The sequence below is a fragment of the Lepus europaeus genome, chromosome 3 (assembly GCF_033115175.1).
Source record: "Lepus europaeus isolate LE1 chromosome 3, mLepTim1.pri, whole genome shotgun sequence".
NCBI lineage: Eukaryota > Metazoa > Chordata > Mammalia > Lagomorpha > Leporidae > Lepus > Lepus europaeus.
The window spans coordinates 127,003,427-127,029,981 of record NC_084829.1 but is presented as its reverse complement, the minus strand read 5'-3'; the positions used below and the strand labels follow the sequence as shown (position 1 = coordinate 127,029,981).

Here is a 26,555-nt window from a genome sequence, read left to right as displayed (position 1 = left end):
AACTTCTTTGCCCTATTTCTTTACATGTTCCTCCAGCAGCAGAGTGACTTTGCTTGCTGAGAAATGGCATTGTACAACAATTAAAAACAGTAAAGTTAGGGTCGGATTGCTTAGGCTGAAATTTCAGCTGTATTAACCTAAGACAAGTCACTTGTTCTTTGTCTGTTTTCTCCTATATAAAATAGAGACTGTAATAGAGAATTGTGTTGCACATTTATTAAATGAGTTAATATATGTAATTAGAATCTAATTTAGCTTCCCATAATGCCTCTTCAAGTCAAAGCCTGGCTCAGCTCCCTTCTTCCTGGCTTTCCGTCAGTTTTATAATCCTCATACGTCATGTGTATCTTCTCTTGAGCAAGTCCCAAAGATACACAAAACCACTAAACAAGTTGCTTCACCTCCCGGAATAATTTATTCATTCTTTCCTATTTATCATGGAAAACAGGAACAAACATTTACTCTTTGGTTACAATGGACCAGGAACTTCCTATAAATCTTACTTTTTTGACAATTACGTATCAACCCACAGATGTGGACACAAGGCATACAGCATATATGTTTCTTTTTTAAAAAGATTCAGTTATTTGAAAGAGAGAGAGAGAGAAAGAAAGAGAATCTTCCATTGTTGGTTCATTCCGCAAATGCCCACAACAGCTAGGGCTGGGCCAGGCTGAAGCCAGGGACCAGGAGTTCCATCCAGATGTCCCATGTGGTGGTAGGGACTCAGGTACTTTAGCCATCACCCACTGCTTCTGAGGCACATTAGCAGGGAGCTGGATAGGAAATCAACTACCCAGGACTTGAACTAGTACTCAGATAAGGGATCCAAATGTTCCAAGCACCATATCACCTTGCCCCTTCATGTAGGGTTCTTGAATTCCTGGCATTGTGAAAACTAGCAAAGTTTGTACCTTAAAAGGATTCATTTTTCAATAAGTCCAATTATCACCATGTCCATCTTCCTCTTGCTAAATCTCCTGCCCTCATGATGACTTTATTGCATGCAGTAAATGTCCAAGTCTGAAAGCAATGTTTATGCTTTCATTCCTTTGGGCAGGAGTGCTTATATACATACAAATCAGTTATTTTTCTATCTTCTGTGTGCTTAATATAGCCCAGTGAAGTGTTACTCTGTTCCAATCTGTGGTTTGTATCATAGCCACTGCAGTTTTGCTTAGATTCAAACTTCAGCATATGCTGACATTTTTTTTTTTTTTGTACTAGGAAATAAAAGCTTTCTCTTGCAATAAACAACTTCTATCAAGCATATAGCCCTATGCTTTCCCAAACTTTGACCTTCCCTCCCCTCCCCTCCCCTCCCCTCCCCTCCCCTCCCCTCTCCTCCTTTCCACTCCCCTCCCCTCCCCTCCCTTCCCCTCCTTGGCTCCTGTGTAACCATTGCAGTAGCTTCAACTATCACCTATGTGCATTGCTTTCTCCTGGACTCACCTTTAGGCCTGAATTCTCCCCAATTCCCAAACTGTAATATTTCTGATCTTGGAATTGAGGTTCCACATACCTGATGTGAGATTTTTCCTCTCAGTAGCTCCCACTGTGACACCTGAAAGAACTCTTATTGGCAGTATAATCCAGAAGACTCCTAAATTCAAAACTTCAGAGTTATCATTAATCCCTCTGCAGATGTGATCTTAAACTTTGTACTGTGTCCTTTGTCCTAATGGAATATGCATTAGTGTGAGGGCCCCACACAAGTCTCAGGGCAACTTCCTTCCTCCCTTGTGTAGTAGATTCCCACATCCAAGCTTTCAGTACATTCCTTCACTTCTCCTTGGAGGTTGCTGAGGTTCTTTTGTCTCTTCTCACTGTGCCTCCATCCTTTCTCCTAAACAACTTATACAGGAACATTTGTAAGCCATATCATCTGATTTCCTTCATCTTCCCCTTTTGCCCTGTTTTTCTTCTTTTGAGCTTTTTCTCCAGAGACTACATGTGTAATGGAAGGAAGAAATAGAAATTGTGCTTTGTGTTTTAGCATATCAGGATATCTTTCTGAAATGTGATTGCCTTATCTGTAAAAGGGCTGGAGTGAGGACTTGGTGGTAACAGGAATGTGATGTTCTTCACATTCCTATTAGGAGATCTGTGCCATTTTCATCATTTCTTCAAACTCAGGTCCTCTGGGCCATATTGGCTGAGCATCTCTGGAAAAGCTCATTCTTCTCCTCACCCTCCCCACCAGAGATTGCTGCTATTTACCAGAGTGCCTCTCAAACACAGGTGACTCTCAGTGTTGGGTAAGAAAGTATTTTCGTTCCCATTTGTAACCTGAAGAAACCAGTGTCTACAGAAGTTACATCACTAGCCCAAAGTACATACTTAATTGAGAATTTTGGGAGCTTGACCTTGGCAAAAATGCTCAGGAATAGTAGTGCTTCTATTACAGCTCTCAGTGAAAGAATGGATTTCCATTTCTGCTTTAATTTAGTTCAGTTTAGTTTGGTTCATGATTAGCGACTTGAAGGTTGTCATAGACTATGTGAAAGGAACTTCCACAAAGTCTACTCCATTATCTTTTCACCATGCAAACTAGCTCTATCCATATCAGACTGATGGGAATACATTTTACAATAAATGCCTCTCAGTGGAATACCTATTGATTTGTCATTGAATGGGCCATTCCAGCGTCAAACTTTCCTTACTTTCTGGATTTTTAAACAAATATCCTTTCAATGAAGGTGGAAGACAGATTATTTTATAGAAGACACAGTGGTCATGAGTGTTAGTTTCATACAAAACAATTCAAATTTCACTTATATTTCGCCATTTATTAACTGGGTAACCTTGAACAAGTCACTAAACATCTTTAAACCCAGAATTTCAATATCTACTGGTAAGTTTACTCTGAACATTAAGTTAGGACACATGTGTAAAAACCTTTATAGAGGATGGAATTGTGCTCAATTAAGTTAAGCCACTGCCATTCCATATTGGAGTGTTAGTTCAAGTTCTGGCTGCTCTGCTTCCAATTCAGCTTCCTGCTAATGTACCAGGGAAAACAACAGAAGATAACCCATGTGCTTGGACCCCTACTCTCCATGTGTGATACCAGGGTGAAGTCCCTGGCTCCTGGCTTTGACCTAGACCACTTCTGGCCATTGTAGCCATTTGGGGAGTGAACCAGCAGATGGAAGATTCTCTCTTTTCTCTCTCTCTCTCTCTCTCTCTTTCTCACAGCCTTTCAAATAAAATGAAAATAAATAAATCAAAATCCTTAAAAATCAAAGATGCTTATTTTTGGTGAAAAAAAATTTTGAACTCAATGTCTACAAAGCATCTTCAACAAGTTCACAGAAAATGCCCACAAGGAAAAACAAACTTTTTGCAGTACCCTCGCAGAACAGTTTCTGAATAGTGATGACTACAGATTTTCTCTTTCTGTATCTCATTCCCTTTTTTGCTTCCCAGATGTAATACTGTCCTGTTCTTTAATTTGCCAAATAATTTCAGTGATTTGGAGAAAAAGACACTGCAGCTAAGTCTCTCTGTGTCATTAAATCTTAATTACAAGAAACAGAAATTTTTGCAGGTGTCCTTTTTTGATCATTGTTTTGTTTTGTTTTTGATTTACATAAAAATGATCCTTTTCCCTCTTTTCCCCCCAACGAGGAGGACAATGAAGATCTGAAATGCCAGCTGCAGTTCGTTAAGGAAGAAGCTGCTTTGATGAGGAAGAAAATGGCCAAGATTGACAAAGAAAAGGACAGATTCGAACACGAGCTTCAGAAGTACAGATCCTTTTATGGGGATCTGGACAGTCCTCTGCCCAAAGGAGAAGCCGGGGGTCCTCCCAGCACCCGGGAGGCCGAGCTCAAGCTGCGGCTGAGGCTGGTGGAGGAAGAAGCCAACATCCTGGGCCGGAAAATCGTGGAACTGGAAGTGGAGAACAGGGGCCTAAAGGCGGAGCTGGACGACCTGAGAGGCGACGACTTCAATGGCTCAGCCAATCCGCTCATGAGAGAGCAGAGCGAGTCCTTGTCGGAGCTGCGGCAGCACCTGCAGCTGGTGGAAGACGAGACGGAGCTGCTGCGCAGGAACGTGGCCGACCTGGAGGAGCAGAACAAGCGCATCACCGCGGAGCTCAACAAGTACAAGTACAAGTCCGGCGGCCACGACAGCGCGCGGCACCACGACAGCGCCAAGACCGAGGCCCTGCAGGAGGAACTGAAGGCGGCGCGCCTGCAGATCAACGAGCTCAGCGGCAAGGTCATGCAGCTGCAGTACGAGAACCGCGTGCTCATGTCCAACATGCAGCGCTACGACCTGGCCTCGCACCTGGGCATCCGCGGCAGCCCCCGCGACAGCGACGCCGAGAGCGACGCTGGCAAAAAGGAGAGCGACGACGACTCGCGCCCGCCGCACCGCAAGCGCGAAGGGCCGATCGGCGGCGAGAGCGACTCGGAGGAGGTGCGCAACATCCGCTGCCTCACGCCCACCCGCTCCTTCTACCCCGCGCCCGGGCCCTGGCCCAAGAGCTTCTCCGACCGGCAGCAGATGAAGGACATCCGCTCGGAGGCCGAGCGCCTGGGCAAGACCATCGACCGGCTCATCGCCGACACGAGCACCATCATCACCGAGGCGCGCATCTACGTGGCCAACGGGGACCTGTTCGGACTGATGGACGAGGAGGACGATGGCAGCCGCATCCGCGAGCACGAGCTGCTCTACCGCATCAACGCGCAGATGAAGGCCTTCCGCAAGGAGCTGCAGACCTTCATCGACCGCCTCGAGGTGCCCAAGTCTGCGGACGACCGTGGCTCCGAGGAGCCCATATCCGTGAGTCAGGTACAGTTCTGCCTATTGCGAGCCACGGCGCTGGCGAGGCTGGCACGCGGAGCTGCAGTCCCTCGTGGGGCATCTCCGCGCTCCAACTTCCACGCCCCGCTTTAGGGAAGCCCCCGCCCCAGGGAGCACCTGTTCCTTCACCCTGCCCTTCCGGCCTGAGGTTTGGGGAACTCACTCTCTCAGTCAAGTAGCTCTTTACCTGCCTGTTTTCTTTTAAAAGGGAAATTTATCAAAGCCATCTTCAGATTTTGTATAAAGATGAAGTGATTTATAAGATATGTTAGTATTTTAGAAAGCCAACATTTTCATACTATTCTGTGAAAAGATCGAGCTGCAAGAAGGCCTGAATAGGAATCTCTAAGTGTTGATCTGAGATTTTAAAGCTAAGATCCAAATTGAGTTTAAGGTGTGTGTGTGTGTGTGTGTAAGTACAAAATAGGATAGATGAATGTCGACTGGTAAATGTAGAAATCAGTGGTGAAGAGACATGACCCTGAGTCTCCTATCCTACCGAAAGGAACGCCTGGAGACCACTCCTTTCCCGTAGGCGGAAGTGGCATGACTGTATTTTTTAGAGAAAATCATCATCAGTTAGGTGGTGGAGAACCTGAGGACTGGGGAAGTAGTGTTACAATTTAAAGCAATACTAACCCGGAGGGGAAAGTAACAACTATTCCAGCACAGGCAAAGCCAGCCTTTTCCTCCTCGGTGATTTGTAGAGGCACAACCGATGAATGGGACTCAGCTGCATTGGTCAGGTATGTGGCCCCTTGAGGACCAATGCATTCTGTCAGAGTAAGCCACGTCAGAGGTCACGTAGGAAACAACACAGGCAGTGCTATCCCCTCTGGCAAGCCTGCTGCCCTGTATCCTTTAGAGAACACGCAGAAGTATGATAGCATGCATGGCTTTTAAGACACGCAAGACGTTTCTGTACAGATATCAACTTGTGCACAGAAGCATGGCCTTGAGCTAACTGCCTGTTAATCATGACCAGAAAAACCACAACCCTCTCGCTTCTTTAGCGTGCATGTTGCTCTGCTTTGCTATAAAAAAAAAAAAAAAAAAGTTTTTGTGATCAAAGTTGTTGTATTTTGAAATGTTAAGGTTTATTTTTCTCTATTTATTATACATAAAATAATTGGTTTTTAGTTTCCTTGTTGCAGATTTTGAATACTGTTTTGAGCTTGTGGTTTTTCAATTATGCCCTCATGGAAAAAAATTAGAAATCAGAGTGAAAGAAAGCACTGTATATAATTATAGGCTTTCATATTTTGTAAGTATAGGCATAATGGGGGTGTGTTTACTTTAAATTGATTGACTACTTAGTTAACATGAATTTAAGTTTTAAAAATTATTATTAATTAACTCTTCTCTTTGTCTTTGCATTTACCTTCCCAGATGTTCCAGCCTATCATTTTACTTATTCTCATTCTTGTATTATTTTCATCACTTTCTTACACAACGATATTTAAGCTTGTCTTCCTTTTTACACTATTTTTTGTACTGTAAATCTTTCATCATTTGTCATTCATTGTAGTATTTTCAGTTTGTTTATTTTGTTCACCCTTCAAGACAAGAAGTAAAAGAAGTATAATTTCTGTAGTAACCAATGCTATAAAAACACTGAAGACTGCTTATTTCTTTAAAAAGATACAACTCATCTTCCCACTACAAATTCAATAAGAAACCCAGGGACTAAAATATTTCAGGTAAGGAAGTAAGTGTGACTTTTCATTTTCAGTCTAAATCAATTTAATGTTTGCCTCTTTCTTCTACATCGTGATGTGTGCCCTTTCTTGATAATAATTGCCAGATTGCCTGTAAGAACTGACCAAATCTCTTACAATTACAGCTGAGTAGTTGACTATTTTAATCATTCAAATACCAAGTATTCACAAGTTCATCATACCTCCAAGCATTGTGTGGATTATGAAGTACATTTGTTGGGCTTCATCAGACTAACAAGATAATTTTGACATCCAGTGAATGTCTGTGAAGAATAAGGTGAATAAATGAGATGTGGCCCTCATGGAGCCAAGTAATGTGTTGTCATGTTGGCTTGCTCTGTCTACAGATATGTATATGGAAGCATGAGAGTGGATTGGGCCTTTGTTCACTGAGAAAATAATTGTCCCCCCTACAGTATTTGAGCAGCTTATACCACACCAGCCATTTCCTTAGTTACTTACGGTTGTTGCCTGGAGTGCTGTCCTCAATAATGCATTGCTGCATAGACCACCTCCAGAGCTGGACATATTCTGTAATACAGTATGTGAATTATTTCAAGTGGAGGGAAACATGCAGTAATTCTCTAGCACTTCCTTACATCATAACCCAAAAGCATAAGCTTAGTTCCAGTGAGAGTGCTGTCTGGATATGAACCTACTTAGGTGGTCCTGAGCATCCTTCTTAGTCCTCATACCTAAAGTGGCCTGGATAAACTCCATGTACCCAAAGGCCCTACTCTTTGATGGTTTACTCAGTGGAAACTGGGATGTACCAGTGCCATCCAAGACTCAGCAATCCCATCACTGGCTGAAGTCACATACAGTGATTGTATAAATACTCTCAGGCTGGTTGGTGGGTGTGAAAATCTGTGGTAAAGTGATGTATGTTATACCTCAGCAGAAAAGGATAATATGTGGGAAAGCTTGGCTCTGTGACAAAATTCGATGCTAGTAATGACCTTTTGAATCTCAGAAAGAGAATTGCAGAGGACTATGATTTATTTATAGCCATATACCACCATAGAACCATTTCTCTTTGAGTATTAGGTAACAAAACCAAAAATCTTCACAGTAGTTGAAAAATTCAATATAAAATATCTGCACTTACTCTCCATGGAGCATGTTTGGGTTTTGGTTTGGTGTTTTGTTTTTTGGGTTTTCTACAGGAAAAGAGAAGCATAGAGTGAGGAGTGGTTAACCCACAGCATACCGTCTGTCATCTTCTGGATTTCCATCTTAGAGATTCAGAGGGCTAGGTGGAACTTCATGACAAAAAGGAATAAAATAATAGAAATACTATGTTTAAGCAATTATTATTCAAGTGTTAGTTTTTTAAAAATCATCTTAGAGATAGTAGCCACTTTCAAAATTAAAATCTATTAGAGCCCTGGTAAGTCTTCAGATCACCATCTCAAAGGGACTGAAGTAAATGTTTTGAGGGCTGGAATTTATCTGAAATGTTTATGCCTTTGGAGCCAGGTATATTCAGTGAAATAAGAGTTCTCAGATGCCGAAGGAGCACTTGGAAAGGTATGGAAGTGTCTCAGGTTCTCATAATGATTGGGAGGCTCTGTGGCATTTAGAGGGGAGGCATGAGATCTTCAATAATCCCACATCAGAAATCATTGTCCTGCCTCAATTGTTGATTGTCTTTGTAGAGACACAAGGTATGCAGTGCTCTTGCATATTCACTACCCTGTGTGGCTTTGAGAAACTGATTTAGTAATCTAGGCTTCCTTTATCTTAAGAGCAATTGAGAACTAAATATCTAGATAAGCAGTTTTCAACCCTTGCTGTGCAAATCAGAACACCTGGGATATTTTTAGAATTGAAACTGAGTGTGTATTTTTCCAAACTCTCCCAAACCACTACTTTAGGTTGAAACATGTAAAAAGTATCAACACATTCTATAGAACACCAGCAAAGGTTGTAGCAAACTATGTAGTGCTAGGATACAGGATCATCAGTTGCCTATGTTTAGTTGCCAGTTGCTCAGATGGCTGAATCTTCTTTAGAGTGTGTTCACTCAGTACTTAACATAGCCTTTGCCACAAGACTGCTAGTGATTTACAGTTCTCTTTCCACACTGGTAGTATTGTTAAAAAACTCTACTTCAATTAATACAGGTTCTCAAAACTAACAAAATCCTGGAAGACAAGTAGAAAAAAATACATAATATAAAGGAGAACCAAGATGAACAGTGTATGCTTCCAGAGTCATGCACATACCTAGAAATTAGGCACACAGGTATTTCATCCAGAAATGAAAGCCTCAGGACAATCCCATGATGATCTAACTTCCTAGTACTGTAAAATCCCTAGGGATCCCTAGAAAAACTGATATAAACAAAGACATGGGGTAAGGGTAGTGGGTTGAGAATACCTCAGTGATAACTTATGGCCTGAATAAGGGAAGAGAGATATCTGGGTTAACCAAAATACAGGTATCTTTTTATCTGTCTTTAGGACTCATGGTTATGCTAACAACAGCAATATTAACTTCACTTGAGAACTCCCAAAGCATTGGTTTTTTTTAACTTTTATTTAATAAATATGAATTTCCAAAGTGCAGCTTTTGGATTACAGTGGCTTTCCCCCCACATAACCTCCCTCCCACCCGCAACCATGCCATCATCTCCCACTCCCTCTCCCATCCCATTCACATTGATTCATTTTCAATTATCTTTATATACAGAAGATCAATTTAGTATATACTGAGTAAAGATTTCAACAATTTGCACCCACACAGAAACACAAAGTGTAAAGTACTGTTTGAGTACTAGTTATATCGTTAATTCACATAGTACAACACATTAAGGACAGAGATCCTACACGGGGAGTAAGTACACAGTGACTCCTGTTGTTGATTTAACAATTTGACACTCTTGTTTATGGTGCCAGTAATCATCCGAGGCTCTTGTCATGAGTTGCCAAGGCTATGGAAGCCTTTTGAGTTTGCCAACTCCGCGATCTTATTTAGACAAGGTCATAGTCAAAGTGGAAGTTCTCTCTTCCCTTCAGAGAAAGGTACCTCCTTCTTTGATGGCCCATTCTTTCTGCTGGGATCTCACTCACAGAAATCTTATTTATTTATTTATTTATTTGCCAGAGTGTCTTGGCTTTCCATGCCTAAAATACTCTCATGGGCTTTTTAGCTGGATCCGAATGCCTTGAAGGCTGATTCTGAGGCCAGATTGCTATTTAGGACATCTGTCATTCTATGAGTCTGCTGTGTATCCCACTTCTCATGTTGGATCATTCTCTCCTTTTTCATTCTATCAGTTAGTATTTGCAGACACTAGTCTTGTTTATGTGATCCCGTTGACTCTTAATCCTATCATTATGATCAATTATGAACTAAAAATGATCACTTGGACTAGTGAGATGGCATTAGTACATGCCACCTTGATGGGATTGAATTGGAATCGCCTGGGAACAACTTAATAGTTTATCCCTTTTAGTATTTTTTTTGTTCTACGTAATACTATTGGCTGAACTCTTTAATTAACACACAATTATTTTTAGGTGTTTAAATTTAGCTGAAAAGTGATCCCTGTTAAATATAAGAGTGGGAATAAGAGAAGGAGGAAGGAGATGCACAGTTCGGCACATGTTCAATTGGACTTGCCTCAAACAGTAGAGTTTAAATGTGCCAAAGCATTGATTTTATAGAAGAGATCCTATGAATTTGAACCCTATCCAGGCCCTCCATGTATGAAACTCTCATTTGATACTGGGGAAGACAGAGTACACTGAAACACTACTGACCAGACTGCTGCTCACAGATTGTAGGGAGGGAGGGAGTTGGGATCACTCAAATGGCTCCTCTGAAGCTAGGCAGCCAGTTGAATCTCAGATACACTATTTCCATCTGACTTGCCCAATGCAGAACTGGCTTCCCAGTTGCACTTGAGTGTGTCTTCCCCCTCCCCCAACACACACACACACAAACACATACCTGCATCACACTGAGGTGCATTATGAGAAATACATGCAGGCTCAGAGCATTCAGTCTTGCCAAGATCTCAGAGGACATGCTTGGGGCCATGAGTTGGAAGTGGTCTCAGCTAACTGCTGGCAAGAGCAAGGTGACCTTTTCCCTTTCCATCTTCTCCCTGTAACCTCAAATGATTCTGTGGACACTCAGTGTCTAAGGTGCATCTCTCTCTTTTACCAGAGAATAAAGACTTAGGAAGAGAAATATTTTTTAAAGATTTATTTTATTTATTTGAAAGACAGAATTACAGAGAGAGGTAGAGACAGAGAGAGAGGTCTTCCATCCACTGGTTCACTCCCCGATTGGTTGCAACAGCTGGAGCTGCACTGATCCGAAGCCAGGAGCCAGGAGCTTCTTCCCAGTCTCCCATGTAGATGCAGGGGCCCCAGGACCTTCCACTGCTTTCCCATGCCATAGCAGAGAGCTGGATTGGAAGAGGAGCAGCTGAGACTAGAACCGGCGCCCATATAGGATTCCAGCACTTCAGGCCAGCACATTAACTCACTGCGCCACAGTGCCGGCCCCAGGAAGAGATATTAACTAAAGATGGTGCCCAAGACCTCAGAAAAAGAGCCATCAGCATCTCCTTCCCTTCCCCTTTATGCTGTTTCCATTGTTTATGTTGTATTAAGCTAGTTTTGAAAGAGCACCATGCTTCTTAGTTCACCAAAAAATCATGAGAGAAAAGTCCCCCAATTATTGAGTAAAGGATCTTCCTGTTTGCACCTTAGTAGCTGTGCTGTCTGAATACCACATGAAAAGAAACTCAAAAATTCAAATGTTATTGTAGAAAACCCCCTGGCACACATGTATTTGAATTTAGGAAGGAATGGCTTTGTTAATTTCATCTAGATTTAAGAAAAAGTGAATTCAGTTGGCCATTTTTAAGTATAAATGGCTCAAACTCATAAAACAAAGCAAAATTCAGTGCTGAGCCTGAATGTACATTGGCCTGCCTTTCCCATTTCTGTGGTAGAGTGGGATATGGTTTTTTTCATCAGCTGCCAGCAAAGTTTGCATGGTCAGTTGGGTGGCCCAACCTTCACTTCAGATATTCCTGCACAGATTTTCCTGTAGTATTTGTAGCTGCATACCATAGCTCAGCTTCAATCTGGCAGAACCACACTTGTGGACACATGCTCACATTGAGTTTAGATTTTGAAGAGAAAATGGTGGCGAATAGTATCAGAAAATGAGAAAAGTTACCTCTATTAAACCAGGATTTGGTTCAAAATGATCTACATAAAAACATAATAGCTTAAGCCCTAGTCCTAAAGCAATGAGTTCTAATGAAAAACAGTTTTAGTTCTGTTTGTAATTTGATCTGATTTTTTGGTAGGTGAAATGATTGCATTTGCATTTTGATGAAACTAACATTTCGGTCAGCGTCGCAGCTCACTAGGCTAATCCTCTGCCTGCGACACCGGTACTCTAGGTTCTAGTATGCTGCTCGTCAAGGGGCAGCAGGTCCGATAGAGCTCCTCAGGGCCAGCCTGGGGAGCTCGGGGGCCAAGCAAGATGGTGAGTGTTGGCAGCAAAGGAACCACACCAGAGCCGGGAGATCAGTCAATGCCCAGGGCGCAGCCGGGTTCTCGACTTTATTGGGAGGGGAAGAGCTTTTATAGACACAGAAAGGGGGCTGTCCAGGGCACAGGGGAACTGAGCCAACCAACTGTAAGGTAAGGCAGAACACGAGCCGGGCACGCCCTCAAGGGCCAATCAGAGCCGATGACACATACTGTTCACCAATATGGAAGTCTCCTGCCAGGCTAGGTACCTCCCCTGGGGGCCATCTTGGATTGTTGGAAACACTGAGTCACTGGGATACGGAAGTGTGGCAAACTCGAGCAAAGGCTTAGCGGCCTTGTCGAGTGAAGGCTTAGCAACTTTGTTTCCTTTTTGGTTGGAGCCCCCTGCACTAGTACAGGTTGGGGTGCTGGTTCTGTCCCGGTTGCCCCTCCTCCAGTCCAGCTCTCTGCTGTGGCCCAGGAAGGCAGTGGAGGATGATCCAGGTTCTTGGGCCCTGCACCCACATGGGAGACCAGGAGGAAGCACCTGGCTCCTGGCTTTGGATCAGCACAGTGTGCCGGCCGTAGCAGCCATTTGGGGGGTGAACCAACGGAAGGAAGACCTTTCTCTCTGTCTCTCTCTCACTGTCTAACTCTGCCTGTCAAAAAGAAAAAAAGAAAAGAAAAAAGAAACTAACATTTCATTAATAGGTTTTGATGGTCTCAGTAACCTGAGACTATGGGATTTCCTAGGGAAACATATACAAAATAGGAATATTTATAGCCTGAGCATGGTAGGAAAATCTTTGTAGTTACAGTAATAAGTGTAGGAACGTCTTTAATGCTTCAGCAGTTTTTAGCTTTTTCAAGTGTTTATGACTTTCTTGACTACATACAGGACATGTGTCAATTTGTTAAATGAGTGCTCTAACATTTTCCAAAAGGTTATAGTTTTAAAATTAGTGTTTATTAATATTTATTTTATATTTATTTTGTGTTTATTTAATATCTATTTTGGTTCGAAAGTCATTTAAAGGTACCTAATATATCTAAAATATGATAATTGAAAAGAAAAAATAATCAAAAGTAAAACTTTATGTTCTGAGTTTAAATATCCTAAATAGGAATTTAGGTCTAAATAACATTTAAATAAGTATCTAATATGAAAGTCAATAAAAGCACACAATTTTCTGGACTAAAACTTCTGGAAAAACTTTAATATCTCACACACTATGGAGATGCAAGTGTGGAAATTATTGATTCGGAAAAAGCATACTTGAAACGTTTACTTTTTAGTCTCTTCTGAATGTTTTTAGTTGAGCTGCTTATATGAAGAATCTTCAAACAGTTCATGGAAATGCATACTATGAAAACACCGTGCAAGGCAGACATTGTGGCAGGCAGATGCTGTGGCACAGTGGGCTAAGTCACTGCTTGTGATGCCCATGTCCCAGCTCAGAGTGACTGGGATTGAGTCTCGCCCCCACCTCCAATCCAATTTCCTGCTAATGTACAGTGGATGATATCTCAAGTGCTTGGGCCCCTGCCATCCACATGGAAGAACTAGATTGAGCTTCTGTATCCTAGCTTCAGCCTGGCCCAGCCCTCGCCGTTGAGGCCATTTGGGGAGTGAACCATTGGATGGAATATCTCTCTGTCTTTCTCTCTCTCTTTCTTCTCTGTCTCTCCACATTTAAATACATTTTTAAAAATAATTATCAAGCTCTAAAAACATAAAAAAACTATGCATGGATTTTGAAAACTTTTTGCACCACAATAAACTTATCCTTTAATTACATTTTCTGTGAACTTTTTGAAGTACTTCATATAATCTATGTTAAGAAGTAAGTGACTAGTGAAGACTGGTTGACAATATTATTCCTTTCTGAGATTGTCTAGCATGCTGCACCTTTCAAGTCAGTCCTCTCACTTCATATCAAAAGTATATGCTTTCAATTATGAATGCAGACATGAAGAGTATGTGCGGGTAGAGAGGAACTTAGTTTACTGACTTGCCTCAATAACAGCCAATGGTAGGAAGGTACGACTGCTTTTTGGAATAGACAGAGTAGTTACTGCTTCATTCCCACACTTGAATGTCTATCTTGAATGTCTATCGCTGTATGCAGTGCCATCATCTTGCAACTCTGTTCCTATCCTCTTTTCCTTTATGGATTATTGGGATGTTCATTGGCAAATCACCCATCACAACCTTGTGTTTACACACTCACATGGACTTACTGAGGGACTTTAGCTATGTGGAATGGGTCTGCAGAAGTCCTCTGATTGGAGTAGGCTTGGAGGCTGTACTGTAGTGTGACTGCAGGCTTCCCTTTCTGTACTCTCATCCCCACATCCTTCACTGAACCCTTCACACACTCATGGTGCCATATTTCTTTTCACCTAGCACCAAGTGCTCGAAATCTATCACCCACTCATGTGGTTTGCCATTCATATCTTCCCCCATTCCATGCACCATAAATGAAACAAATAACTTCATTGAGCTGAAATCAAAACTTGCCCATATGAAGTTGTTTGTTCTGATCCTTTCTTTGTGCTAGATGTTATTTTCTGTGCCAAGGTATGAATAGCCGGTAATTCTTCCTTCTTCTTCAGTGTGGCACTTTAATAGACAACTGCTGGAAACATAACGCTTTCACCCAGTAGTAACCTAGCATTTCTAGCAAAGGATATAAGTGGGCTAGTAGCCCCAGGTGTTTGTGTGTTAATTCCTGTGTCTTCCCGTCATACTCCCTAAATAGCCTCTTGGCCACGCTTTCCCGCTGGAAGTCGGCAGCACTGAGAGGTGCCTCACGATGGCCCTCTTGTGGTCGGTCCCCATCCGCAGAGCTCTTTCCAGGCCACTAAATAAAAGAAAGCCTTAGAACAGTCCCTTTCTTATTTCTATTGCATTGTCGTTATGATCAATACCTCTCAAGTCAGGAATCTGTAAATAATAAAGTGGGAGGCTAAAAACAAATTTTAAAATTATAAGCAAGGTCTGTCTCTAGTTTTAAATAGCCCACGCTTCCAAATATGTTATTGTTTTGTTCAGGATTTGGACTATGACTTAAAAAGAACAGATAGTTCAAAACTGTCTCTTTTGAATGTTTCTGTCATCTGGAAATGGCCTGCACACAAGCCCCATGACGGATCTGCTTGGCTGAAAAGTCTGTTACCACGTCACCAGCCTCAGAATAGAAGAGAGAGAGCCAGCGTCCTGAGATTCTAGGGAAAAACATCCAGCACTGAGGAAAATACTACATTAGCTGGAATACAGTCATGTAACTGTGCATCTTCCATGGGTAATGAACACTCTGAGCTTGATTCTTATCATTATGAACCCCAGAACAGAGGCTTAGAAGTATCAAAATGATACTTATTTTATTAACACACAGTTGAAACTCCGCCATCTAGGACTGAAATGACATAGAACTCACTGTGACGGCATCAGCTGTGAGACTTTCTGAGAATTCAGAAGCCTGGACCTCACCACTGGATGGTCTGATTTGAAAAGTCTGGGGGAAAAGTTTCAGCTTTAGCATTTTTGAAGAATTACAATCCTTTGAGTGATTCCATGTGCTGAGAGTAACAGTAACCACTAAACTATACTTCCCTGGGTGGAATGTGAGGATATGTCAGGAGAGGGTCTCCAAATTTGCTTGCAGATTTATTTCAAGGTTGCAGGCTTCTCAGGATGGGAACAGTCCCTGTGGGACACATTTCACGGAATCTTCAGTGTGGACTGAACTTGCTGAGAACAAGGATTTGTCTTATTCTTTGAATTCTTGTGGTCTAACTGGCACAGAATCTGTGGTGCTCACAAATACTTCTTATATGGAATGCTAAAATGCCCAAGACTTTTTCTTTGGAACTGAAGATGATTTAAGACTCATGAATTCTGCTAAAAAACTGAGATCAAGTATCTTAAAGTACTTTGACAGTTGCCTAGGGCAGACACTATTCTAAAAGGAAGAATAACTTAAAATATGTCACCTGTGATAGCCTCCATACTCTAACATGCCCTAGAATGGTTTCAGTTTTTCAGTTTTCAATACTTATTCTCTTTCTCAGTCTTTTCCATCTCAATGAAAATAGAAGCATGATGCCCTTTGGACTGTTAAATGTGTTTAAAGGATAAAGAAGTGATTGACAAAATATATAAACAAGGAGTCGGAAGCCCACACAATCTCTGAAAAAACAAGAGTCTCATTGCCTAAAGAGATTAAATAAGCAAATATTCTGTGATGCTTTGGGATAATCCTCCAGAGATAAAACTATAGATCTGGCATATATAGGCACACTTAAGGCTATGTTGCTGAGTTTATCCCAATACTTTTTCAACTATCAAGTTAAAATTCCTCTATATCAGTATTGAAAGATAGAGTATCAGCTCATCATTTGGACCCAGAAGAACAGTGAATTAAAATTCGACAAAGCCAGAAGTCAGTCTCTCACTCTCCTGTCACAGCCGACACTTTTATCCCTGAGTCTGATTGCCTTCCCTTGAACTCCGTGGAATGTTAAACTTCTAGGCGCTCCACTACGAAGGAGAAGACCTGGATTCTATTCTTGGCATAACCAGTAAGTGGCTCTGTGACCTTGGGAAGATGACTTAACATCTGGGCCTCTTCTCTCTGCTGTAAAGTGAGAAGGTTGGGAAGGTTAAGTAGATGACTTCAGAACCTCTTTATGGTCCTAAAATTCTGTAAGTCTGGAAACACCTGCTCATGACATTTATGCACTCAATAGCCATCCCTCCTTCCCTATTTCTGAATTGCTTTAGGTTGTGGCTCATTATTAGTAGTATAGTTCTTTTACCATCCTTTGTAGAATTTTCTTTTTTGTTAATTGACAGCAGCTAGTGTTTCTACATTTATTTTCTATTAAATGTTATGGCATTCACTTCTTTATGTATCAATACAGTAAAGTAGGATTTTTATGTCATCAGATATGCATGCTATAATTGTTTCCAAAACATAGAGCAGTGATATTGGTGGATTTCGAAGTTGAAGTCTTAAATGTTCATGTGGCTTAAAAGTAAACTTAGATTACATTACAAATTACAATTTTTCCATAAAGTTGTCAGCCATTCTGACACCTGTTTGAAAATTTAAGGCAGTCACATTATCTGAAAATCACTGTAGGGCTACATGCACCAGCATTAATCTTTTTAGCCAACTTATTGTATGCATATAACTACAAGAACTTTTATCAAAACAAAAATTTTCTTAGAATTTTGTAAAGAGTCAGAATTATAATGAATATTTGTTACCCTTGTATCTAATTTAATTAATATCTTTTGGATATGGAATATGGTGTGGAAAATATAGGTAATGCATAAATTATTCAATTTATTGTATATAATATATAAATTATTGATAAATATGAGAATACATGGTTTAACATAGTAAAATTCTTCTCAAGGCCTTTCACTAGTTTTTTTTTTTGTTTGTTTTGTTTTTTGTGTTTTTTTGACAGGCAGAGTGGACAGTGAGAGAGAGAGAGAGAGACAGAGAGAAAGGTCTTGCTTTACTGTTGGTTCACCCTCCAATGGCCGCTGAGGCTGGCACGCTGCAGCCAGCGCATCACGCTGATCCAAAGCCAGGAGCCAGGTGCTTCTTCTGGTCTCCCATGCAGGTGCAGGGCCCAAGCACTTGGGCCATCCTCCACTGCACTCCCGGGCCACAGCAGAGAGCTGGCCTGGAAGAGGGGCAACTGGGACAGAATCCGGCGCCCTGATGGGGACTAGAACCCAGTGTGCTGGTGCCGTAGGTGGAGGATTAGCCTATTGAGCCACGGCGCCGGCCAAGGCCTTTCACTATTATTCCATGTGAGATTTATGGCCAACTATACCATGACAAAAATTAGATGCAACATCTGCAATAAGCAATTACTAGGATATACATGGAAAAGAACACTGAAATAGATACTATTGGATGTGACCTAATTAACATAATTTAGCCATATATTACCTGATGAGATTTAGAAAAGTCTTAACTTGATTTACAAAGGATACATAGAAATTAAGATGTTTAGAGTGAAGGAAAGGGCAGAGGAAACAGTGTTATCAGGTAAGCCTATACTGATGCTTTGGGCAACTCCCTCCTTTACCCTCCCTCTCAGCACCTTTTTTTTTTGTCCTAGAAGGGTGGCTATAGAGGTTAGACATCAGCTAACAGTTATTCTGTGCCACATACACCTCTCTCTCACATTCATGAAGTAAATAAAATTATCCATTAATGAAGAAACAAAGGATTCAAAATCACACAGATAAGTGGTGGCAGTAGAATTGAAAGCTAGATCTCTTTGGCAAAATTCCAGAGTCTCCAGTTAGGGAAACTATTGCAAGCCCTACATATCCACATGGGTGTATTTCTATGAACTTTGGCAAGATCCTTTCCATCTCTGAGCCATAGTTTTATCAGGAAGATCGGGTTAATAAAATTTACAGTCACAATTGTTGTGAGTTCAGATAAAGATTTATTTGAAGTACTTACCTTGCCAGGAGTTATGAAAAATTCTGTTGTTACTATAGTATTGTTGTTGTTAATGCTGTTGAGATTATGATGTCAGGCTTACCAAACACAGAGTCAGGATTTCATTCAATTGTCCTGTGTGTATTCAAGTCCAAATATTAGCGGGTTGCTATTACTCAACTTTTCAGCTCCCTATGAGCTATTTATCTGGAAGCCAATGAAAATAAAGAGAAAGTGAATATGTAATGCTTTAAAGATCACACTAGGGAAACACTTTGAACCTTACTATTTAAATATCAGTCTAGCTGGTTTGCTGAAATAAACGTGAAATTGATGTAGAGACTTTTTGACTAAATTAAGCCAAATATGAGATTCATGTGTGTACCTGGCCACAAAAAGCCTGGAAATATCGCTGGTGAATCAAAGACTCTTAATATTTTCAGGATAGGCCAATATGATTGTGATTTAAGGAACTTTTCCTTATACTTGAGCTGCTGCACACCTCAGTCAAAAACAAGCTTGTAGGGCTGTCATTATTGTCTTTCCGTCCCATAATAGGTGGTATCATCCTTTCCCTTGGGCTCTGATTTCCCCCACTGTAAAAACATCACTAGCATGATGAAATGGGCAACATGCTATCAGAGAATCACAAAATGCTGTGAGGTTGGTGTTCTTATAAGACCCATTTCTCTTTTATTTCAATACAGAAGTTCAGTCAGTTTTCGCAAGATGGTGGAGATCATATATATTTATATATTTACTTCGTATGTTGTTCTGCCAAATCCAGACACAAACTTTTAGAGGCACTGAAAAGTGCATCCTGACAGCAGCTGAGAAGGGTGAAAGAGAGGTATGATGCAAGGAGGGGGTTAATTCTTACCTATAAAAATGAGTTTACTTTCCTTAATAAAAGAAATCTAAAATTGGCCATTGTCTTCATGTGATGTTAACAACCAGCTCTTCTGGATAGTTTGAAAATACTGGGCTCCATTATAAAAGCTAAAAATGTCCTGGACCAGGAGTTGTTTACCCAGTGTAGGAGCTGCTCTAAAGTTACAGAGCTCTGGTTGGAAGAGGTGGCCTGAAAGCCGCCTCCAAGGAACTGACGTCACGGTCGTCTCCTCTGCTGCTGTGACACTGAGCTGAGTAGCGTTTTGACTTGAGAAAGTGCTGAAGGTTTCAAAGGAACTTGTCGTTGCCGCTCTGTGGAATGGCTGGACTGATTCTGGGATCCGTTTTCTCATAAAGATTCAAGATTCTCCAAACTGAAACTCTTCTCTTTAAGACGGCTAGCTCTCCGCTCTGTCTTCTTCCTTTGTGAGATTGACCAGTGGTCAAGCATCCGTAGGAATTCCCCCCGGTGCAGAAAGGTATGTTTCTGTTTGACAAGTCTGAAAGCAAATGACTGATTTTGGCAAGATGCAGAGGGTTGCTTTCAAACTGCTTTAGACTGTGGTTATGTTTTCAGTGCACTGACATTCAGCATCTGCCTGTGCTGATGTGTGTGTCTGGGCTGAAGAACAGTGGGTGGGGTGGATAACGGATTGTCCTGACACAGGAGGAAGCCGTTCAGCTGCTTAGGGTGGATTTTCTGACCCTGGAATGACAGTAACATCCACTCTTTGAGACTTTGTTTTTCAAACACTGCTTCTCAGTTATTTAAAAAGCACTTTATTCCCCATGGGATTTCACTAAATGTAATTAGTATTAGAATGCGATAATTATGTAGATGAAGATTTTTAAAGTTAACATTTTGAGTTTGCTGGTATTTGAAAATTGCACTGAAACATAAATAAATGAAGTTTTATCCAAGATAAGGTTGTGCCTACCATAAGATCAGTGTTTCGGTAATTTGAACTGAAATCTGAGTCATTCATAATGGGTTAACGTACAATCAAGAGGAAAGTTTACCACTGTATCTTCAGTTCAAGACATATAAAAGCTTGTATTTTGCAAGTTAAGTAACATGAGTGTGTCTACAGCTTGAATGATTTCTGATTTGAGAAAAAGAAATGGAAAGAAAATAAGAAATTAATGAGAAGGCAATACTTATTCCTTCAGAATAAAGCATGTGTACTGTATCTCTTGACCTTGGTGGAACATGAGGAATGTGCTTAAATAGCACTAAACAACAATAAAAAAATTTTCCCTGTACTCTGCAGTGAAATCAAATCAGATAGGTTTTTGGAAAGATGCATTGGCAGCTGAACAAAGGGAAATAGTGAGATAATTGAGATCTTTTAATTCATTCAAATGAGGCAGGTGATGTATATTAGCATGGAGAAAGTGGCAAATTGTGGAGGTCAATGATGCTGCACTCAGATAGGTACGGGCATAGGAATTCCCAGTCCCTCAGAATCAGAGACAAAATCTCTTTGGGCCAAATGTGAGATAGGAAATCCCTCCTGTGTGTGGCATTCCTGTTGGCATATGTAACCTTTTCTACATGAAAAATCTTCAATTATATAAAAAAAAGTTACATTTAGGAAAAGGAACTATGAGAGCAGAAAACAATTACTCTGCAGCAAAAAATCTCAGAGAAGTAGCAATTGAGTAACCTCCCCAAGCACTGTTTATTTTGGTTGCCTAAAATCAGATGTCAGTGGGCGAGATGAAGATTGCAGTGGTAACGACCAAGGTGTGGTAAGAATGAAGCACCTCTCAGATAAAGAAGTGTTGCCGTGATCAAACTGAGACTAATTCGGGAGATGAAAATTATTTATTGCAAGACCCCTGTGTTCCTCTTAAATACTTCTCACTGGAAGGGTTGGAAGGTTATCAGAAGTATTTGCCTCCCGTCACCACACTTATGCAACCCACTCACAACTTTTTACAATTCTGGCTTGCAGCCTGGGGAAAGGAAGTGGGTTAAAAGGGATTATGTAATGCTGGCTTCGCTGTTAGAGAAGAAAGTTGTGTGTGACTCAGTAATGCAGCACACTCTGTCCTTTCCCATTTGCCCTAATAAACTTTTATTCTGAATGAAATTCCAGCAGGAGTGAGATGAAATTGAGAGCTCAAGAGATATGAGGAGGGGGATCCAGATAGCAGGAATCCTCCCTTCTCTCCCACATAGATGCCAGTATCCGTGGGAGGAAAAGGGTGTCAACCAGGAACAAAGAGAACTTTTATATTTGCTTCAGTCCAGAGCACTAAAATTGAGTCTTTGAATCTGCTGACCCTCTATGTCCCATAGTTTTGCATTGCAGAACATTCTGTCCCTACAAAGTTACCCCTTCAGTTTGATTTCTTTAAATATTTATGTTATAACCAAAGCAGTCTCATGTAAGACTTAATTCAAATTTTTACACAGAATAAGAGTTGTTTTCCTGAACAATTAACTTGGCATGTATCTTTGAAACAGTTGACAAGTACAACAGCAAGAGAGAATCATGGACAGCATGAGAGTTCACGTGGACAGACGTGCTGCTGTTAATTTCCTGCTTAAGTGAAATCAAAATGATCAGTTTTATTACAGACAAGGGGAGTGGGATAGATGATGGAAATGAAGGAGAAAAGAAAGGAAGACAAGAAAGGAAAAGGAAAAAAAGACAGGAAACTGAGAGAAAGGCGTCTCTGAAGTATTCACTATGATCTTAACCAGTGTTTGGGCACTTTGCTTAAGCCTTGTCTCCCTTGTTCACTTAATCACTGAAACAATTCCATTCCCCCCTTTTAGAGGAAAGAAGTGGTATATTCAGCCACATTATGTTTGATATTTAAATTTATGACAAGACAGAGATGCCAGACAGGCTAACTTGAAGTCCTCCTATAAAAATTGGCATGGATATTACTCTACAGAAACTTTCTTGGCAAAAGCTTGCTTTTCTGATCCATAACCATGACATTTACTGGCACTTGGAATCTCTCTGGTGCTGGGAAGGGGATGCTCTGTAGATAGATTGTCTCCATAATAAGCTATGAGTTTTGTTCTTTGCAAATTGATATTCAGAGATACCTGTTACTGAGAGCAGGCTGTTTAGAGTATTCCTAGATGATCTTCTGGTATGTAAAAACAAAAAGCATTTGGCACCTTCTAAACTCTAGTGTAGATGGAAATGGTACAAGAAGAGTTAGGAATAGAAAAACTGGAACCACTTACAACAAAATTGTAGGAAAAAAACCTTATGATAGTGATTTCTGAATATTTCTGGTGTTTAATGATAGTTGGGATAAAACATGGAATAGCATAGCCCCTCTTTTTCAGGTAGCTTGAAATTAGTCTGCTCTCTTTTTATAACTTCTTTGATTGCTTAAGTTCACAACTATTGCTGAAATCTCAAATCACTCCATTCTTCCTAAGAAGTTCCAGTGGTAAACACTAGTCTCAAGACAATTTCAGCTCACAGCTAATTACATAGAGTTTTAAAGCACTCGACCGGTCTGAAAATAAGCACTGTCTGCATTTTCTGTGGGTTAGCTGTTAGATGAACCTAAAAGATTACTAGGCAATCAAGATCAATGAACAATTAACTAAAATAAACAAAAGCAAACTCTACATTCTTTACAGATGTATCTACTGACATTTATTTGGGGGCAAGTGGGCATTTGCTATGGCAAGTATTTTTAGTTCTGGGCTTGTAGGTAGGAGGGTAGCAGAAGAAGGGAGGGAGATTAGAGGGGATGGAAAATGAAGTTAGAAATAGAGCATGGCTAAGTGGGTAAAATGACATAAGATGGCATCTTTAATTGCTAAAGCTGACTTATTTGTCTTGACTGAATTAATCATAAAACCATTAGTGCCAGATAAGTAGGTTATAAATATCAAAATGTATTTATCAAATAGTTTAAGGGAACAGTAACATTGAAAATCCCAGTATTCCTAGGGTACTTTTGAAGGTGAAGCCCTGAGTAAGGAGTTGACTTTTTTATTCTTGTTAGTTTATTACAATTCATTGATAGATTGCAGCTCAAAAAATATGCTCAAAATTGTTTACCTTTCTGATGTGTCTGTTCAGAACAGTCTTAGACAAAAATAAAATTACTCTTCAATATTTATCTTATATTTGGGATACAAAATATGCCACCATTTTCTGTGAATACAAAATTGGCACTTGCTTCCTGGTTATGCATGTATAATTTTACAATGCCAGCATCCACAATGCTACTGACTACTGGGAACATGGCCATAATTAGCATAGGCTGTTGCTGGAAAGTTATAGGCATTTTGGTAATGGTTTAATAAACTTAAGAGATTCTTAGTGGCATAATTGCCTTAAATAAAGATTCAAAAATTTAAACATGCTCTTCTACCCACTAAAAAAGGCAGATGACTTTATTATTAACAGTTATTTATTTTCAACTTAAATCAAAGCAAGATATTTAAAAGAAAATTAGGAAAATTTCTCATGTTGTTTTACATTCAATATGTCATTTTATCTTTACAAAAATTTGTGAATATTATCATTTTAAAATAAATTAAATCTCAGAAATGTAAGATGCCTAACATATCTAGTATTTTAAGTTGCATGTCCAGCCTCTAAATATACTTACTATGAATGCTAGAAATCTAAATATTTCATTCACTACTTAGTGTAATAGAGGATTCTCTACAAATTGAATAAAATGTTTTCTTCAATTCTCTGTATTTAGTCTCCTAACCAGGAACAGGAAGCGTGGGTAAATTTCAATGTGTGTCTCACAGGATAGTTTTCATGCATTTAGATTGTTTTAAACTATATATACATATGTAAGTATATAAATATATAGATATACATAAACACACATAAATGTGTATACATATATATACTTTCAGTTACTTTCTTGTTGATACATCTGTCCCAAATTGACTATCAACTTCAGGATCTTAGTTGATATAGTAATCACCTAAGCTATGGACTTGATCTCTGAATGTAGAATTGAGACTGTAGTCCAGCACTGACTTAAGACTCTAAATCACAGAAATATGTTATCAGATTACATCGGAGCACAACCAGTAAATCTCTTGCATCAGAATTTTCTGTAGTATGTACATGTGACCATACAGTTTAATTTCATATTTCTGTTTTTAGGTACTCATGAAAAAAATTCGTTTTTAGATTAGGTGGTTAAATAAAGGAATATTTGTATCACGCAGGTGCATTTAACCATCTTGTGCACTATAATTTTGCTATCTGGTCTCAAACGGGGAAAAGAAGACTTTGGACATCCTTGCTACTTTATTGACTGTGTTAATTTCTTTACCTTTACAGTAATGTTGTCATGCTATAATTAAGCATCTCTTCTTTGGAGTCTAATTTTCTATGGTTTGTTTATGTGAATGGCTCTTGACAAAATGATAAAATATGTTTCCAGAAAGCACATGGGATCTGGAACTCTGTCTCGTTGTGTTTATATTAGGCTTTATTTTAAAGGCAACTGAGACTGCTTCAGATAAAAACAACTCTAAGCTTCCAAGAAACAGTTAAGAGAAGGCAGAGAGGAGCAGAAACACTTCTTCACTGACACTCACACTGTTGCCATGGACCTACATAAGCAGTGGGAGAACACAGAGATTGACTGGCACAAGGAGAAAATGGAATTGCTGGACCAGTTTGACAATGAAAGAAAAGAATGGGAAAGTCAATGGAAGATCATGCAGAAGAAGATAGAAGAGGTACAAGCTCCTTTGTTTTGACTATTGTGAACTTTAATCTCAGAATGCAAATTCTGTTGAAGTTTTATTTTTTATTAAGCTCTTTTTATTTTTCTTATTCCACCTACCACATGCATGTCTCAGTGACATTTACTAAGCCAAAAATAGCATTGTCTTACCCAATGGTGTCTTGGGGATTATTCTTTTTTTACTGCATTGCGTGAAAATTAAGACCTTAAAATGTCACTCTAAAATGTATTCATTTATTATTTTCCAGCTTGAGAGACATGGCATCAAAAATGAGTACATAATTTAAATAAATTTTCAAACACCAGGGCTCAGGAGGAAAATGCAATAAAGAAATAATTAGTGGGACATACATTAGCAAAATTACAATTAAGAATTAAAACACAGATCTTTCCTGAGATAATCTATGATAAATGTTTATTAAAGAAAATTACACATTAGACAGCTCAGTGTAATCAACAGGGTTATCAAATATCAAATGCAAATGGCTATGGGCATGAGATTTATTTTGGCAAGGTGTGGTACATTTATAGTACATATTAGGAGAAAGGTTATGAAAATGACATGTCATGACTCTAAGACAAATAAGCTTTTTATTCTTGTTGTCCATGCCTGAACCTGTTAGGCATGGAATATTTCCTTTAAGCGTTAGCATTGGTGAGTATTAAAGCTGGCTCAAAATAGAATTTTTTTTTTATTTAGTAAATATATATTTCCAAAGTACAGTTTATGGATTACAATGCCCCCCCCATAATTTCCCTCCTACTCACACCCCTCCCATCTCCCACTCCCTCTTCCATTCCATTCGCATCAAGATCCATTTTCAATTCTCTTTACATACAGAAGATCAATTTTGTATATATTAAGTAAAGATTTCATCCGTTTGCACCCACACAGAAACACAAAGTGTAAAATACTGTTTCAGTACTAGTTATAGCATTACTTCACATGGGACAACACATTAAGGACAGATCCCACATGACAAGTAAGTACACAGTAACTCTTGTGGTTGACTTAACAATTTGACACTCTTGTTTATGGTGTCAGTAATCTCCCTAGGCTCTAGTCATGAGTTGCCAAGGCTATGGAAGCCTTTTGAGTTCGCCGACTTCGATCTTATTCCGACAGGGTCATAGTCAAAGTGGAAGTTCTCTCCTCCCTTCAGAGAAAGGTACCTCCTTCTTTGATGGCCCCGTTCTTTTCACTGGAATCTCACTCACAGAGATCTTTCATTTAGGTCATTTTTTTTTCCAGAGTGTCTGGGCTTTCCATGCCTAAAATACTCTCATGGCATCTTCAGCCATATCCGAATGCCTTAAGGGCTGATTCTGAGGCCAGAGTGCTGTTTAGGACATCTGCCATTCTATGAGTCTGCTGTGTCTCCCACTTCCCGTGATGGATTGTTCTCTCCCTTTTTGATTCTATCAGTTAGTAT

The 26,555-nt window shown here is 40.0% G+C and overlaps 2 protein-coding genes across 3 annotated transcripts in view; both read left to right on the top strand.

The window, feature by feature from the left end:
• The window catches only part of MTCL3 (MTCL family member 3), a 46,105-nt gene extending 39,787 nt beyond the window's left edge, over window positions 1-6,318 (top strand). Inside the window, exons 5-6 of the mRNA XM_062186738.1 lie at window positions 3,631-4,806; window positions 6,208-6,318. Coding sequence (XP_062042722.1) covers window positions 3,631-4,806; window positions 6,208-6,318 — 1,287 coding nt within the window. The remainder of the gene's footprint in view (window positions 1-3,630; window positions 4,807-6,207) is intronic.
• Window positions 6,319-6,373: 55 nt separating this feature from the next.
• The window catches only part of KIAA0408 (KIAA0408 ortholog), a 36,698-nt gene continuing 16,516 nt past the window's right edge, over window positions 6,374-26,555 (top strand). Inside the window, exons 1-2 of one of the 2 annotated variants that reach the window (XM_062186739.1) lie at window positions 6,374-6,518; window positions 24,873-25,114. In XM_062186739.1, the coding sequence (XP_062042723.1) occupies window positions 24,980-25,114 (135 nt within the window). In that variant the 5' untranslated portion in view covers window positions 6,374-6,518; window positions 24,873-24,979. Of the gene's footprint in view, window positions 6,519-19,673; window positions 19,890-24,872; window positions 25,115-26,555 lie in introns of those variants that run through there. The other variant, XM_062186740.1, reaches the window with a different exon arrangement.